This window comes from Candoia aspera, chromosome 2, assembly GCF_035149785.1.
Source record: "Candoia aspera isolate rCanAsp1 chromosome 2, rCanAsp1.hap2, whole genome shotgun sequence".
Classification (NCBI taxonomy): Eukaryota; Metazoa; Chordata; class Lepidosauria; order Squamata; family Boidae; genus Candoia; species Candoia aspera.
Window position 1 is genome coordinate 201,949,862 of NC_086154.1, and position 18,255 is coordinate 201,968,116.

At 36.3% G+C, this 18,255-nt stretch overlaps 1 protein-coding gene across 2 annotated transcripts in view; it reads right to left on the minus strand.

Moving 5' to 3' along the window:
- Positions 1–2,413: 2,413 nt before the first annotated feature.
- Positions 2,414–18,255, minus strand: part of AGTPBP1 (ATP/GTP binding carboxypeptidase 1) — a 63,873-nt gene continuing 48,031 nt past the window's right edge. For both annotated transcript variants that reach the window (XM_063295188.1, XM_063295187.1), the window contains 8 exons: positions 17,681–17,825; positions 15,551–15,704; positions 14,499–14,679; positions 11,211–11,340; positions 9,917–10,048; positions 8,541–8,717; positions 6,674–6,834; positions 2,414–5,247 (listed from right to left, as the gene is read on the minus strand). In XM_063295188.1, the coding sequence (XP_063151258.1) occupies positions 5,070–5,247; positions 6,674–6,834; positions 8,541–8,717; positions 9,917–10,048; positions 11,211–11,340; positions 14,499–14,679; positions 15,551–15,704; positions 17,681–17,825 (1,258 nt within the window). In that variant the 3' untranslated portion in view covers positions 2,414–5,069. The remainder of the gene's footprint in view (positions 5,248–6,673; positions 6,835–8,540; positions 8,718–9,916; positions 10,049–11,210; positions 11,341–14,498; positions 14,680–15,550; positions 15,705–17,680; positions 17,826–18,255) is intronic.

Genomic DNA, 18,255 nt, shown 5'->3' on the forward strand with positions numbered 1-18,255 from the left:
GTCTTTAGAACAAGTGAATGCTTTACCACCTGAGATTGCACAAAATTGGCATTCTACCATGCAACAGGAGTGAGCATCCTTGAAAGAAAATAAAACATGGAAACTGGTAAATCTACCTCCCAGTGAACGCTCTCTAGGTTGCAGGTGGGTTTTCAAACTGAAAAGGGATGCTGATGGCAAAATCCAAAAATATAAAGCAAGGTTAGCTGCAAAAGGGTTCAAAGGAAAGATTTAGACTTTGACAAGACTTTTGCACCAGTTACTAAAGGTGAATCAATTAGATTGCTGTTAAAAATTGCTGCACTCAAAGGAATGTCAGTTCACCACTATGACATTCAAACTGCATTTCTCTATGGTGATTTAGACCACAAATTATAAATGCAGCAACCCCCTGGCTATGAAAAAGGGGAGAATCTAGTCTGTGAACTGCAGAAGTCAATCTATGGGTTAAAACAAGCTGCTAGATCCTGGAACCAAAAATTAGATGAAAAATGCAGAATTTTGATTTTGAAAAAAGAAAAGCAGATCCATGTGTATATATGAAGAAAGACAAACAAGGCTGTATGTATCTGTGCATTTATGTTGATGATTTGCTGCTGTTCACACCAACAGAAAAACAAAGGCTTGATTTTGAAGCCTGCATGAAAAGCCATTTCATATTAAAAAGCCTTGGAACTGTAACAAATTACCTAGGTTTGGAAATACACAGGGAGAAGGATGGTAGCTTTCTGTTAAACCAACGTAGTAAAATTCAAAAGCTCCTAGGGGATTTTAATATGCAAGACTGTAAACCAGTCTCTACTCCGATGATAACAGATTTTCAGAAAGATATAGGAGAAACTCAACTGAGGCAGAGAAATATAGATCTGCAATTGGAAGTTTACTGTACATTGCATATCACTCTTGCCCAGATATCTCAAATTCTGTGGCCATTTTAAATAGACAGGTAGAGAAACCTATATCTACTGGAAAAGCAGCACTGAAGAGGTTAATGAGGTATTTGCAAGGAACAAAGAATTATTGCCTGAACCTAAATGCCTCTGGAACCGAGAAATTGCAGGCTTTTGCCCATTCTGACTGGGGAACAGATGTCAGTGACAGGAAATCCACTTCTGGGATTTTAATTCAATTTGCTGGGTCTAGCTTAGGCTGGCATTCTAGAAAGCAAACACTTGCTCTTTCCACTGCAGAAGCAGAGTTTTATTCTCTAACACAAACCTGTAATGAGGTTATATGGTTTAAACATTTGTTAAAAGACATAGGCATGGAAGTGAACCAGCCTATAACTGTTTATGAGGATAATCAAGCTTGCATTGCTATGGCAAAATCTGAAGCCTGCAAAAATAGGACAAAACATATCGATATTAGATATCAATATATCAAAGATATGATAAGCAAAGGAGAAATAATGGTGAAATATTGTGAATCAAAACACATGATTGCTGATATTTTAACCAAAGCTCTTGCTGTACCAAGACACAGTTAACAAAGCAAATTGGTTTGCATCTCATTCTGTAGTATAAAAAGGGGAGTGTTAATATGTTTTCTACTACAGATTAAAGTTACTATGGTAACTAATCATTTTGGCTGGGTGAAGAGGTTGAATTTAATTGTCTTCTTTTCGGATGTTAATTTTTGCACCTGGGGAGAAGAACTTGCCTGGACTTGTTTTAGTTTCAGTTTCCCTTCTGTGTAGGCATATAGAGAGTTAAGCCTGTAAATATGTTTGCTTTCTGTAAATAAAATTATTTTTATAGAAATGCCTGGTGTGTGTCTTTTCTGATCTCTCCTGGGCCAAAGGCTTTCCTAGCAATCTGCTAACAAACTGGAACAGAATTGTTAAGATAAAGAAGACTAATGTTTCAGAATGTTAGTAGTATAGTATGATGTATAAACTAAAGGAGGAAAACAGTCTGAAATGTAATTAAAATTATGCTGCCTTTAAATTTTGAAGTATTCTGGCATTTCAGCTTATTCTTTTCTATGCCTGTTATCTGCAGTTGCATATACCAAATGGTAGCCATAATGGGAATTGAATTTGATGTTTCTGTTCTTTATCTATACATTTGGCAAGAAATCTATTTATAAAGGGTCCCACAGGACCCTTTCTTGTGGTCCCCAGAGCTACCACTGATCAAAGATGCCAGAAACTGGTGTCATGGTTTTCTGCAACTTTGAGGCAGGAAACCTCAAATAGAGTATAAGTCCTAAAATACGCTGAATATGATTTTTAAAACATAGATGTCTAAACTTCCTTAAATTTGCTACTGTTTTTTTAAAAACAACAAAAACAAGCATAGCTTCTGTTGATAATTTATCAACACTTATTCTTAAACTGTGACATGACATTGCATATTGAAGATTTCCAATTTTCCCTCCCCAATCCCATCCTCCAATATGCAGAGAAATCAGATAATGATAATTATTTTATTATACATTTACTTGATAAATTATCTATCTGGGAAGTAGGTCATACACAATAATATTGCCACAATTTATAATTACAGCATTACAATGAATTCTTATATTAAAACCTGGGCTTTCTGGCATTTGTACAAACTATTTTATATTTGCCAGCCTAATTTGAGCATTTGTTGTAAGTATTCAGTTATGACTAAAATAATATTCCACATACAACTGACATCTGATAGTTGGCACAAACTTTTGCCTGTGAGGTACAGTACAATATTTAAAAAGGAAGATTTCATTAAAAGAAATAAGCATTACTGATACATAATTTTCTTTTGTCCATCTATGAAAGTCTCAGAAGCTGACAAAGTACAACTCAAATGTATATATTTTTAATATTTGTGGTGTTTCATATCACATTTGCATCAAAAATCATCTTGTAAAAACAAAATTATATGAAAATACATTGAAAGTTTTAAAAATATAGGAAAATATTCATAAAATTCAAAAGATTAACTACAAGACTCTTAAATTTGCTTCAGTTAAGAGGATAAATTAATACAACTTGTTATATCAATATCATCTGATTATCCACTCATTTCCATACCACACACTAGGTTCTTTACAACAAAGTATAGAACAAAAACATATAGGATTAGTTCTTGAGTACATCTGTTCAACCTTCCTTGATTTGATAAAGCACATCCCTTTATAATCTAATCTACAATTTAACTTCCAGTCTAGAATATCTGATGTTTCTAAAATGCTACTATGGCTAGAAGGAGTTCCTTCATTTTCACTCCAGAAGGCCAGAGCCGTAAACTCTTTTGTCCCATTTGGAGCATGACTGCATTTTGCTTGTAGGCACAACACTCAGCAGTCCTATATGAGTAGCAAAGTTGTAGATTGGATTAAAAGAATTTTTTAAATCAATGAATATGATTCCCCCCAAACATTTGTATACTTAATTTATTAATGTTACCTAACTCTATGAAATAAGTCTAGTTTGGGTGGGAGATGGGAATGCAGAAGATCAAACATACATCTCTTAAAACTGATATGATTCTGTTTTTTAAATGCTTCCTTTGGCAATAAAGAACAGTGACAAAATAATCTCCCCTTACATGTAGCAAATTGTTTTATTTTAAGAATAATCCAGACCATCCCCTCTTGTATAAGCTCCATCAAAAGAAAACAAAAAGGGGGCTGTGGATTTCTTCCAAGAAATAAATTGGCTAATACTACAGACAAAGATCTGGCCTTCAGTACTCTGATATTAGTTCCAATGTCATATCACCTTTGATTTATAATTATTTCAGTAAAAGACAAGGGAACAGGGGGTGGGGAGATAAAGCAGACATCAGACAATGTTAGGGATATTTAACTTCATTTGAAAAATTTAATATTCACAGGATCTATGTGCTTAGATATTTTAAAATCAGAATTCAGCATGCTTAACTGTTCTCTGGATTACACAGTTAGTTCAAGAGACTATAAAGCAATTTCCACCCAAATAGACACCATTATTTTTCCACAATAATATATAGAAAAGTGTATGCTTTATATCCAGAGCACTTTGAGATCATATTGGCTATGTGCATATTAAATATGGAAAAGGAACTACAGTTTGTATCACGAAATATACATACAATTAAATTGTTATGCTTACAAAGAACACACATTTTCTCCAGGCTTTATACGAACCTCAGAAAGAAATTGGTTATCAGTTTTAGGTAATAAGTGTTTACATAAATATATACTTTATAGTCAGCATGGGTACATGAGGCTTATTTTTTCACGAAAAGCAGATGGATGATATCACTTTAAAATGTAGGTTGAGGGTTACATTACTGAATCTCCTTCACTCAGGGAAAAAAAAAAGTCCTGCATTTCAGGAAGGAAAGATCCATGCCTAATTCTCTCCCCTATATTTTCTGTGGAGTGTTTTCACATGGAGAAATACTATGACATGTAAGGCTGTACTAGGAGACTGAAGAGGAAAAGTTGCAGGTACAGCTGAATATAAGACTCTCCACTCTCAAAATGCTCACCTGGTAAATGAAATCTTTCTGCAGGTACTGATCATTTCTCAACTACAAATGTGGATATTGCCAATTTTAAATTAAGGCTGTAGCAAAACCATGTCAATACAATTTAAGGCTTAAAATATATGTGAGAACATCCATTAAATGCAAAATAAATTAATTCACAGCAATCCCTGCATTACATCAAACAAAAAACAGAATAAAAAAAAATACCAGCACACAGATGTAAAACATTTCCAATAAAATTGTATGTGAATTTTAGTAACTAGCCCAACAGCTTGTGTGACAAGAATAAGGTTGACTTCTGCTCTCTGATTTGCCAATTACATCTCAGAAATTACTTCTTCTATTTTGGTGATTATAGGGATGAATGCAAAAAGCCATGCATCAGTAATTAGCAGGCATCCAGGGGTAAAGTAATTTCAATGCTAAAATAAAAATTCAATTACTTAAATAAAACAAATGCCAATTATTTTAAAAGTCAGAAGCATTTATTGTTTTTGAACTGGGCTGACTGCAGTTTATTGGCTTTAGCAAAACCCCAAGATGAAATAACCCACCATGTTTCTTTTAAGTAAGCAACAGTAGTTTGTTTCTTCATGGACCAAGAATGTCTCAAGGCAAATGTGTCCTCGTAATTTCAGAGTCAGAGAGTCCATCTTCCTGAAGACAGGGCTCATAGTCTCCAGCATTATTTGCCAGGTCAGTATCTGGCTCATCATTGCTCTCAGCACTATAGTCCACTTCTTCGAGGAAGCGAGGTTCATCTTCTTCTAGAACGTAAGTAGTGGGGCTACAGCAAACATATTAAACAGTAGGGTTAAGTAAAATGTCATGTAGTTCACAGGAAATGCAACCATTGAATATAGATCTCATTCAGTATTTACAAATTATTCCGAACCTTAATTTTTTTCTCCTCAGGTAGGAATGTCAAGTTTGGCAAAATAAAATTCATATACTTGTATACTAAAGAACTGTCCAACGCCCAACTGAATATTTTATGCTGAATTGCACCAACTAGTTTTTAAAACTTAGTAAATTAAAAGATAATCAATAAAGAATGATCTTAGCAACACAGCAGAATGGCATTTGATCTTAATGAAATAAGTAAAGAACAGGTGATTGATACTGGGACTTACTAAGCACAATGGAATTTTAAAAAGCTATTCAAAACAATCTTCCAATTGCACCAATTTCTTTCCCAGAATTATGCTTTTTCTCCATGATATATGAGACAATTTTCGTAGAAAACAGATTTTGTAGAACAGATGAATTATTGTAAAACTGAGTTAGCATATTACAAAGTCTACCCCTCCCCAAAGTTTGGTCATTAGGAGAAAATAAATGTACTACAGAGAGGCAGTTTGGTGTAGTGGTTAAGCCATCAGGCTAGAAACCATGAGACCGTGAGTTCTAGTCCTGCCTGAGGCACAAACCCAGCTGGTGATCTTGGACCAATCTCTCTCTCTCAGCCCTAGGAAGCAGACAATGGCAAACCACTTCTGAAAAACCTTGCCAACAAAACTTGAGGGACTAGTCCAGGCAGTCTCCAGGAATCAACACTGACTACAAGGCGCACATAGACACACAAAAGCAAAAACACCTCACTTCATATCGCTGTCCCTTCAAAACAAAAAGCTTTAAAATATCTCAAGTGAATGAACCATCCCATTACTTAGAAAATAACTCTTCCAACTCTTTGTTGGAAGCAAAACTTAGAGCAAGATAGCACCATTACTTTCAAAGCATTTTTGGCACCACTGACTTAGTAAAACGTAACATTACATTTCACCAAAATTTACCTGTAAAGCTTAATCCCAAAAGCTTTAATGTTAGGTATTAAGAGAGATTAAAGAAGAGAAAAAATTGTGTTTGTGTTCATGTAAATGTGTGTGTGTGTGTGTGTGTGTCATGCACACACAAACTTTATGTTTTAAAATTTAAATAGTTGACTGCACCCAGCTATCTAGATCAAAACAGTGTGTTTACTGCAACACAGGTAGTAAATGCTGACCATTCCTCACAGGTATGCATGCACATAAACAATGTAATCTCTCAGCTAAATTTTGCAAGCAATATCTTGATTTCAAGATCCAAATACTTATTTTATCAATTTGTTTGGTATTAATTTACAATAAAAGCTGCCTGACACTATGGGTCTTTTTTAAAAAAACCCAAATAAACGCCTGATAAAAAATGAAAAAAAATATTTTTTCTACCTTGTCACTTTACAACTAGATTCAATCAATTCATTTTCAATGTCCAAGAGAGTAGATGGCAGATTATATTCCAGCGGTGATGTCAATTTTTTCAAACGCAATAAACCAGTACAGAATTTGGCTCCCATCTCTTCCAGTTCACGTGTCCCGATTTGTAAGCCCTAATAAGAAAACATATAGTGTTAAGTGGTTTAGCGCAATTTGCTTTCTGCAAGTATACAGTACCCTATTTACTCAAAACTCATAAGTGAAAGAGAAGGGAAGGTGGCAAATGCTGCCCTTCCCCAATATTTTCACACGTTCAACTTCCTGCATAAAATGGGAACATCTGAAGGGGGACTCTTTGTGAGTTTAACTGGATGCACTTAAAATCGTCTCCAACACAAAAACATTGTAGAGAGAGATGGAGGAATGGCGTATGAATCCCTGATCCTCTGCAATGCGCACTCTGAATGAGTGACTCTGCATGATACTACTTCTAGTATCTGCGGCAAGGTTATTGTACATACAAAGATGGAAGAATAATGAAATACCCCACAGTAGAAGACTGAATTATAAAATTGATGGAGCTTGCAGAAATGGCAAAGCTAACTAGTTTGGTCAGGGGGAAAAAAAAGAGACTTTTTTAAAAGACTGGGGGCCTTATATGGACTTTATGTTGAAAACAGAAAAGACTGAACTCATGACTTCTGGATTTGGGAATTAAAAAGGATTAAAGAGGAAGGGGAAAGAGTAAGATGGCAATTCCTCAATAGAAAGAATGACGGAAGTCATAATTCTATGATTTCTTTCTTTTTTCACTTTTCTTTTTTCTTTCTTTTTCACTTTTTTTAGTACTTTTATTGTATTGAAAAATTCTAGTAAAATATTTTTTAAAAAAGATACTGCATGATACTACTCTTGTTTGACAAGCAACAGGTTGCTTTAAAATACTTAAAGAGGTCACTTCTTATACAAAGCAAAAGAAGTTAAAAGGACCCAAACATATTCCAGTCTGAGGCCCTGTACCACTCTTCTATTGCAAACTCACTTTCCAGGGTGGCATTTGGCCCTGAAAGTGCTGTTTACATCTAGTCCTCAGTTTATGTCTATTAGTCCAGTGACCATTCAAAGTTACAGGGGCTGAAAAAATAGAAGTACAACTGGTCCTTGAAGTTCTGGCCACAGGGAGCCACAGTTATGTGATCGCCATTTGAGACCTTCCCTGCTGACTTCCCACAAGTAAATGCAGTGGGGAAGCCAGCAGAGGTCACAACTTGCTCCATACGTCGCTCCTGCTTTTTCTCTCGCCCACAGCACCCCTGCCCACGCACACCCTCCACTGGCCCGCCCCCAACTCACGTGTGGCCTGTGCAGGCCCTCCCAAACCCTCCCCCAGCCTCCCATGTCTCACACGCAGCATGCACCAGCCCTCCCACTCCCTCCACCAGCCTCCCATGAGGCCTGCATTGGCCCCCCCCAGGCCCTCTCTTGGCCTCCCCCAGCCTCCTGCACCAACCCCTCATGGCATCCCTGTGCTCCTTAACTGGGATCCCCACCTCTTCCTGCTAAACAACCCATGCATCTTTGGGTTACAACAGCAACCAGGACTGCCCAGGATTGCCATCACTAAGTGACATCACCCTTTACTAACGCATTGCTTGGTGACAGCAATCCTGGTCCCAATTGCCGTTGTAACCCAAGGACTACCTGAATGCTTTTTCTTCATTAGAAGAATGCTATCTATTAAGGAGTCTGTTCATCAAATTATGTGATATGTAAGGGCCAGACATATTTCATATTTGAAATGAATTCAAGCACAATACAAACTTATTTCTTCAGATGCACTAATATAAAATGCTGTTTTGCTATCCACCATACTTTTTACCTTATATTTCCCCTGATCACATCCACATAATGTGCTTTCCATGGTGTAACTTCTTTGAACACCAATCTCTCTCCACACTACAACGCGTGCTGTAGATTCCTTTGATTTTTCCACAACAAAACTGCAGCTGCTCATACAAAATGCTGGGGCTGACTGACTCAGAATCTTAGGCAGAGTCTACCAGAAATAAGCAATAACAAAAATTATAGAAAAACTCTGCTGCTTATGCATCCCTTAAAGTATGTGTTTGGGTGTCACAGGTCTGCAGGATACTACAGACATCTCCCTCTGAATGTTGAGGGAATGAATTCTAAGTGCAACAGGAACTCCAAATTACAAACCAGTTCTGCATGGGGCAGTGCAACCCTGTCTAGAGCCAAAGATGAAATATCCCTGGTATCAGAAGGCTTCCAAGTGAAATCTGTCTAGATACTGGAAAACCTATGGACTTTGTTGCAAAATATTTTTGAAGATGACTTTCTTCACACAGTTCTGGGTTGGAGGGAGAGGTCATCCAAATGCCATTTGTGGAGAAACAAATATGAATCTATCTCCTGCTTATAAGCATATAGTTGGCCATACTGAGAAACAAAGTGCTGGACCAAAATGAGTTTTGGCTGGATTTAGCTGTGCTATTTTAAAGTTCCTTACTTTTGTCCCCCATACTAGATGAACACTATCCAATTAATGACTTACAAAATGTTGAGTTTTTAAAAAATATTTTTACAGTATTTTAAACTGATTTTTGTTCTTCTCCATTGCATTCTTCTTTTGCCTCCACGTGAAGTTGATGCACACCGAATCAGACTTTAGTCCATCTATCCCAGTCATTTCCTCACTGACTATCCAAGCTCTCCCAGCTATATGACATTGATTTCATCATGTCATTACAAATTTATTAGCCTTTAGGGCAGTGTTTCTCAACCCTGGCAACTTTAAAATGAGTGGACTTCAACTCCCAGAATTCCCCAGCTAGCATGCTGGTTGGGGAATTCTGGGAATTGAAGTCCACTTGCTTAAAATCACCAAGTCTGAGGAACACTGCTTTAGGGTGTCTTTTCTTGGTTATCCTAATCCTATTATTCAAGATACTGAAGATATTGTGGTTTTAATCAAAAAACTCTGGCATATAAAACAATTACTCTGAGCTGAGTTTTAGTAACTCCAAGTTTATTTTCTTTAGGTACTACTCATCTTTAAAGAAACATCCCACTGCTTAAACCACTGAAAATAGTTGAAAGAATATGGCAGGATTTGATCTCTGTCTACAACAGTACTAGCAACCTATTACCCAATGAATATAGTACCAATAAAAGGAACTCAAAGTATAAATCCTATGCATATATCTGCATGCATATTCACACACATCTACCTACCCTATAACCAAGGTCTTCAATCAGATCACAAGAGGCGGCACTAACATTAGTATGCCATATTGTTTCCTTGATGCTACATCCATACATAAACACATTTTTCTTGCGAGAATGACCATGATAGTCACAAAAAACCTGTAAGAAATAGTATTTTTCAAAAATCAAAGATGCACCTTTAATATAAAATGCAATTCAGATATAACAATCCCGATCTGATAAATAATCATTTATGTATCTAGAAACAAGTAACATGATCCTTAGAAAACCTGGATGCATGGAGGGAACCCTTGAATAAAAACCTCCTGTGGATACATTGATTTAAATTAATTTTATTAACATTTTAAAAAGAATTTTCATAAACAATTTAGATCATGCTTGTCAGTTATAGTTCTTCACAAATTGATGTGTTAATGTGTGAATTTACAACTCAATAAAGTATTCTACACCATTAATGAAGGCATGTTCTGTATAATTTTAAAGAAAATTAATTTAAAAATCAAGTCAGGAAGTAGTACATAGTATTACTGATTGCATCTAACAAACTGCAAATTCAGTATTAGTTCACTGAGAATAACCATTCCACTATTCTTTGCTGGTTCATTTGCACATTAGCTATTTACTGTATTATCTGCCTTAACAAACTCCTCTGCCTTGTCACTTGAACAGAACTACCATCATATTTATTTTGTTTATCTTGTGTTTCTGTGTTTTGTGTTTATTCTGTGTTTCTATGGCCAAAGTCACATATGCAAAATTGAAAATCAGAAATTTCAAGAAGTGAGTTAGTCTATGCAGAGTTCATAAAATGGCAAAGTTTCTAACACAGGATTCCAAAACAGAATTTTTAAAGTTATGGATTACTGAGCAAGTTTTAATGTTCAGACCCAGACTACACATAAATGATTACTTCTGTCACATTTGCTCTGGCTGGGTTTACATTATGCCAAAAACAAACAAACCATATAATGGTGCAAATCTAGGCACAGCAAATGTTAAGTCATTAAGTTGTTCATATATATGCCTCTTTTACATTTTTGGTATGATAAATACATTACAGTCTCTTTTATTTGAATGCTCCTATGAAAGGAGCTAAACAGTTCCCACCATATTTCACTGTAACTTTTCTCCAACACAGTTCTAGTATCACTAGGGATGTGGGCAAGAAGACAATTCCTCAAGCAACGTATTTGCAAAGAATTAAAGTTGAGGGAGTTTCAACTACCATTACCTGCATATCCTTTCAATGTAAATGTCACATTTTAAGTGGTTTTTGTTAGATAAGAAAGCACATACTTACCAATGGCAAACGTTTTATAGCTGCCAGATACTGAAGCAGACCTTTGGCGTGATAAATTGTGGGGTGCAGATCTGGGTTTGGGTTTTGCCACTGTCTGTTCAAGTCTTCCCCACTTAAAGAACAGCGATGACTATAGAACAGAAATTAAAAAGTCTTCTATTAAAAATATTTCTTTCTCCAGGAACATTAATGTAAGAATTTTTGTGGATGTTAAAAATTTCACTGCAAGTATATTAAGATAAAAGAAATTCTTCTAAAGCCTTGTTTCAAGTCAGCTAAACTGAATTAAGTTGGTAGAAGGAAAGGACAAGTTAACATGCCAGTGCTCCATATTCTTAAGTCAATCCAGCCTTGACAAATGGCTCCAATAGCAGAGTCTAAACTCAATTCCCCTCTCCCCTGTGAATGGGCGAAAATAGTTTTTCAGAAGTGTCATTAATTTTCTTTCTAGGTTTCTACCAATTTTATGTTTTTTTCCCTGTATTCTTGTATTATAGCTGGAGTAACATTTCAGAAAATGCTCACATGCAGAAAATGTTATCTACTATCTCTGTTAGTGGGTTATATTCAGACTTACTGAAGCTTAGAATAGAAACACTGAAATCAAAAGGACCAAGTTAACCTTTATAATGTCTACTTGATCTCACTAGGTATACTCTAAGCATTACTAAATCTGGATTTACTCCATCGTTTTTAATATTATGAATTGCATCATTCTGAAGATGTTTGATCTACTTCAAAAGGTTAGCTGAAGTTCCCAATTATGTAACACTGAAAATCGAGTCAACTCTTTAATTCTCCCAGGGATTCAGATTCTGAATAAAGGCTTTAAATATTATTGAGCCAAATGAATTGTGTCATTTTAGCTTTCCATGAAGTATAAATCAGAGGGACAAATGTTCTTTGATTCTGTGAGAGTCCAAAGCATAACATTTGACATAGAGAGAAGAAGAGGTATTTACATCATGGAAATGAAAGAAACAGTAGTCCTCCAATTCTGTAGAAAACAAACAAGGAGGTAGTTTTCCTCAGCATTAAAAATGCCGTTAGGCCATTTCAGGATAAGAGAAACTGCTGGACCTTGTCAAGGCCCTGCAGATGGGGCTTTTTCCTTAGAACTGAACAGTTCATTATTACTTCTAAATCAAAGACAGCTGTGTTAAGTATAGAAGACCTGGCTGCAATCCATCTAGTAGCATTAGGGACAGAAACCTTGGCTGCATTAACCCCAGGGGAGAAATTATGCAGAGAATAAATCTCATTGAACTGAGCAGAATTTCATGCACAAAGGATTACACTTAAGACAAAAATCTAATACAGTATAGGAGCAAGATCCATGGAAGCAAGTTCCACAGATTCAGGAGTGAAAATGTACTTCATGTTAAAATTATTTGCCTAGACAGACATTATCTCTTACTGAAACTCTCAGACTTAGCTGAAATTCTTTTTAATGTTGTAATCCTTACACAAGGATAGGAAAATGAACTTCTCTGGACTGCCTGCCATTGAAATAGAAAGAAGGTTGTACTAAGGAATTTTTCTGGGGGACCTTAGTACATTTTGCCTACTGAAGTCAGGCAAATATTTCCCTTACTGAAAATGTGATTGGAGCTTTCTGTGTGTTCTTGGGATTTAAAAGAAAACTCAGTGCAAAACAGGATTTCAGAGTTTTTTATTAAACAAATAGGCAGCATCTAGTTTAGCTTTTCTAGCCAAGTTTTGTAAGCATACAGTAATTTATAACCAGAATGCTGCATTCCACTGCTCCCTCCTCTCTCTGCCCATCTGAAGATAAGCAGAGCAGCTTGAGGTTTTCTGCAATGGAACTAAAGTTTTGTCTATCTATTCCTGTGTTTCTCAACCTCAGCAACTTTAAGATGGGTGGACTTCAACTGCCAGAATTCCACAGGCAGCCACAAAAGAGATACTTTTAGGTTAATGTATATGTATCCCTCTATATTTCTAAAAACTTGCTATCTAGAATTAAGAAAGGGTTTAAAGATACTGGCCAGCAATTTCTCTCTGTCAGTTTAGCAGCTGACTTTTCTCTGGCTGGTAAAGCCTCTTATCTTCTATCACCTTCAATCCTCACCAGAGGTCATCTGCAAAAGATGGGCCAGGTCCTATGATACCTTCTCTTTGTTTTTGGTACACTTTTCTGGGTCATACCCACCTCTGCTTCAGATGCCTTCCACCATCCCAGGAACAAAAAAAAGCTTCAGCAGTGTAACACTGCCCTATCCATTACAGGACTACCAGCCATTTACAGGCTTTCTGTCAGCCTGACTACACAGACTGAATCAAGAAATCAACTCCACAGGAAGGCTAAAACATATTAATATTGGCGATAGTAACATAATATTGCAAGTCTAACTGCTTTATTTCCCACCCACCTCCATACTCATGTAAATTAGGGAGGTTCTGCTTGAGCCATTTTCACACATCTCCTGCTTGTTTGGGACTTAAGCTATGTTTTGCCCTGGCCTATCTCTGTCAAGGTCATCTTCCTTACTCTCTACACTTTCCCAAAACCAAGCCAGTCTTCAACAGCCACCACTGTCTAGATTCATCTTAGTTGCCAGCCATTACACATCTCCTTGAAATTTCTCCTTGTAAACTCTGGACAGGAGTATTACTCATAAGATACTCCAAAGTTCCCTTCATAACCCAACCTGCATTGGTCTCTCCAGGATGTACACTTTACAGAACCCTTTGGTAATTTTAAGGCTCCCCTTCTGATGCCAACCTAACAGCACTTCTTCCTCCTATAGAAATGAATTCCTAATCTTAGCTTTTCTTATTGGCTAAGTAGTAAAAAACATTTTTTCACTTTCTGTGTTGGTACATGAAGGAAGCCATGTCTGAATGCAGGTTGTCAGAGGGAGGAACAGTGACAACACTGCACTTAATAATAGGTATACCCTCATTTCAGATGAGTTAACATTATATTTGATCTAATTACACCGCAAAGTGCCATACAGTGCTACTGCCTTTGATTCAATACTTGAAAAGGAGAAACTATTAAGGACAGTAGATTCTGTGCATGTATTTAAAAATATTATTTTTAAACAAAATTGGACTTATGAAAAAGTATAAATGCACATAAATAAGTTAACAAAAGTAACTATTCACTTAAATTAACATAACTGTATTACCTAGTGAAAATTCTAGTAGATACAACATTTTGCAGAAAAGTTCTGATCTAGAGAATCTATATTCCAAACAAAGCTACCCTGGGAAGTGCTTCAGCAGAATGAACTCTGTTGCTAAATGCAGTCAAATACTTACTTTCCATTGATGACCCCATCAGGATTAAGCATCGGTACAATTTTAAAAATATAGGATTCTCGTAAACTCTGGGCAGCAGGAGTATTACTCATAAGATACTCCAAAGTTCCCTTCATAACCCAACTTGCATTGGTCTCTCCAGGATGTACACGAGCAGATAGGAAAATATAAGGACGATTTCCTAAAAACAGCACAAATCAATAGCATGATACAGCGTTCATAGAGTTGGAAGGGAGCTTAAAAATGCACTAGAACATCCCTGGCAGATGACCACCATATTAATTACATTACACCTGCTTGTTATAAATTCATAAAGATGAAATACATTTAGTCTTTTATACAGTATAAAAGACAGTTTATGGAAGCACAAGATATAATCAGCATAATATTATATTATAATCAGTATAATATTACTTGAACTGATTCAGTGGAATTTTAAAATAACAATGTTCCTGCAGACAGAGGGAAGAATCGGTGGCAAGGTTACTGCAGTTATCTTCATCTCACTGTGACCAGGGAGGAAAATTGCTAACTTTGATACTACCTACTATCATGACACTTTTGCTCCAGGGCTAGTAGAGTTTCTGGACTGCTTTGAAGTAAAACAAGGATTTTGGAACACTTAAGATCCAGCAAATGTTTGGCTATGCCTGTAATACACTCAACATTCCCAGTTCCAGCCCAACTGCTGAATAGCCACAGCCAGCTAACTAGCAAGAGCAATCATCCTGCTGCTACAGCATGGCGATCTCCAATGACAGATCTCCCTCTCTACTCTGAAAGAGGCTCATCCACACAGAGTGAAGTGTGCACTTGCTTTTACTATTCTTTCACAAGGATCACAAAAACGCCACCTAATCCCACTGCTGCGAGGAGGGTGAAGCGTATCTCAAACTTGCATCCACCAAATTAATCCAGAAGGGCTATGGCCAATATATTCTGTTGGGTGCCTATGAATAATTATAACTAAACAATGCAAAATCAAAGGAAACAAAGGTTTTATTTGATTTGAAACTATTTGAATATAATCAAAAGAAAAAGGCTATACTTACTGAACTGACAAATATGTTCATAGTAATTTGATTCTGGCATGGCTGTTATTGTTACTATAGGACAGTTATTCCCAGAGAGAGTCTCACATAAGACATGTTGCCGAAAATATATCTGCTGAGAATTGTTTGTGGATTCTAATTTTTGGAGATGCATCTTCATCATGCAAAATAAGTACATAAATTCAGAGCCAATTTTATCTTTTAATAAAGCATTTTAAAAACCTAGCTAAAGTATTGAATGGAATTTCTAAATTCACTCATTCTAATATTGCATGTAATGTTTTATTTATTGTTTAGAGTCCTAATGCATGTTATGTATAAAAATCATTATAGTACCAAAACCTTACATAAAATAATGAAGCTTGCATTTATCAAATTGCACTCTTAATATGAAGAAAGAGTTTATGAATTGTACAAGATGTAAAAATACATTCATTTAAGGTATAGGCAACAGGTGACTCATGAATCATACTGGAACTTGTAATATCATTAGCAACAGTGTATAAAAATACCATACTATCACAAGTAAATCCTTTTGCACTTCAGAAAACCATCAGTGAAATTCTCTGTGCATTTAACGTGAGTGTTACTATAATTGCTATTACATTTGCAAACTGGAAAAGTATGATCGGTCCACCTGAAGGAACTTTTCAGAATTCTTATCTATTCCCAAGACTTGCCAATTCATTTCTTCCAATTTTAATACAAGTGTTCCTTATCAGCATTAAAAAGATTAAATGTTGGTAAATCCTGTCTTTCTGAAAGTTAAGTTTTCACTCTGCACTGTAAAAACCATTTCGTTGGATATTATGTGGGAAGAGTTAAATACAGATTTCCCATTTTGCAAATAGGCAGGATCTTCTCATTTACAGAAGGGACTAAAATCAAGTAGAGGCTCCCCTATGTTCAGAAGATTCCCTGGCTCATGGCATTAGTTTTAGATGGCATAGCTGACATCTGGCTGAAGGAGAAAGTGGAATCACTTCCCATGCTGTTTCCCTGCAAATTTCTGAAGACAAAAACTTATTCTCCTGAAGAAATAACCACTGTGTGCATTTACAAAAAGGTTACTACTTCCTAACGAAAATGAGGTTACACTGGAAATAGCCATCTGGGATCAGTATCTGGGTATTTTGATACTCACATAGAAGTCTACTTACTAGATTGTATGCAATTTTACATTTATTATTCCTATGCTGATACTAGTTTATCAGATTCGTCTTTACTGTACACAGGTACTCCTTGCTTAACGATCAGTCACTTTACGACTGTTCAAAGTTACCACAGCCTTGGAAAGGGTGCTTTAGGGCCCGTAAAGCACTTCCAGTTATCATGAAACATTGCGCCACCCCACCGTGGTCACATGACTGCATGTGCTTGGCCAGCAACCGCCAGCAACTGCCTCGCATTTACAACTGATTGCCAAGTGCCCCACAATCATGTGATAGCCGCTGGCATTCTTCTCTGCTGGCTTCCCCAGAAAATTAATGGGGAAGCCGGCAGGTGAGGTTGCAGGTGAAGGGGATGGAGGGGAGGGGAAACTCTTTGTAAAACCACAGGAAAGAAGATCAAATCCTGAAGATTTCTGCTTCATTCCTCCAGCCCCACCAAGGATTTCCCCTCCATGCACGGGGGAGAGAAGAAACCCTTCAGCAGGTAGCTCTTTCGCTCTGACCGCTTAATGACCCAGGAGATTGCTTAATGACCACAACCAGGAGTGCTGGGATTGTGGTCATTGAGCGAAGTAGTCACGTGGGCGTCTCGTTTAGCAACCAATTTACTTAATGACTGAGATTCCAGTCCCAATTGTGGTAGTTAATCAAGGATTACCTGTACACTGTTCTTCCTATAGCTCAAGCAAGCAAACAAAAACATTATCTACTTCTTGCTCTGAAATTCTTATTATGAGATCTCATTGTGAAATACTAAACTTTTTACAGTATTTGTTAAACAAAGGCATTACTTCTGTAGGATTTTTTAACCTCAACTTTTACTTATTTTATAACAGACAGTACTTTAGTGTTTAAATGTTGTGATAAATACTGAGCAATATAATCAGTTGAAGGTATTATCAAATAATAAAATTATAAATCAAGTTATTATGAACGTATCCATATTAAAATAATTTACCATTAAAGCTGAGTAAGTATAAGGATAATGGTAAGCAAAGTAGCAAACATCATCCTTATGATGGAAGGTGACTGTGAAGGTGATTGTATAATATGATTTTCCTTTTTGACCTCCTGCTGCAATCGAACTTCTTGAAAAATGGTTCCTAAGAACAAAATATTTACGTTATCGTAAAGATATGCAAAGCGTACCATTTTATGTAAATAAATTGCAGGTATTTGTTATTTTTGGGCCAAATAATAATGTTTACTCCAATTCTCATTTATGTTTTTCAAATGTTCATTACTAATGCAGTTAATACATTAAAGAGTATTCTATTCTATTCTATTCTATTCTATTCTATTCTATTCTTTTTTCTTTTCTTTTCAATATCTTATTTTATCCATCTACTATTTTATCAACTTTTCCATCAAGAGGTTGCACTTTGGGCCTTCACAGGTTACAAGTGATGTGCCCTGTGATGTGGTGTCACTGAGGAAGTATATGTAACGGGAAAACTTCTAACTGTTCTTTTCTTTTGGGAGGAAGGGAGCAAAGGTTTACAAGTACAAAACAGCTGCAATGAAATCTCATGC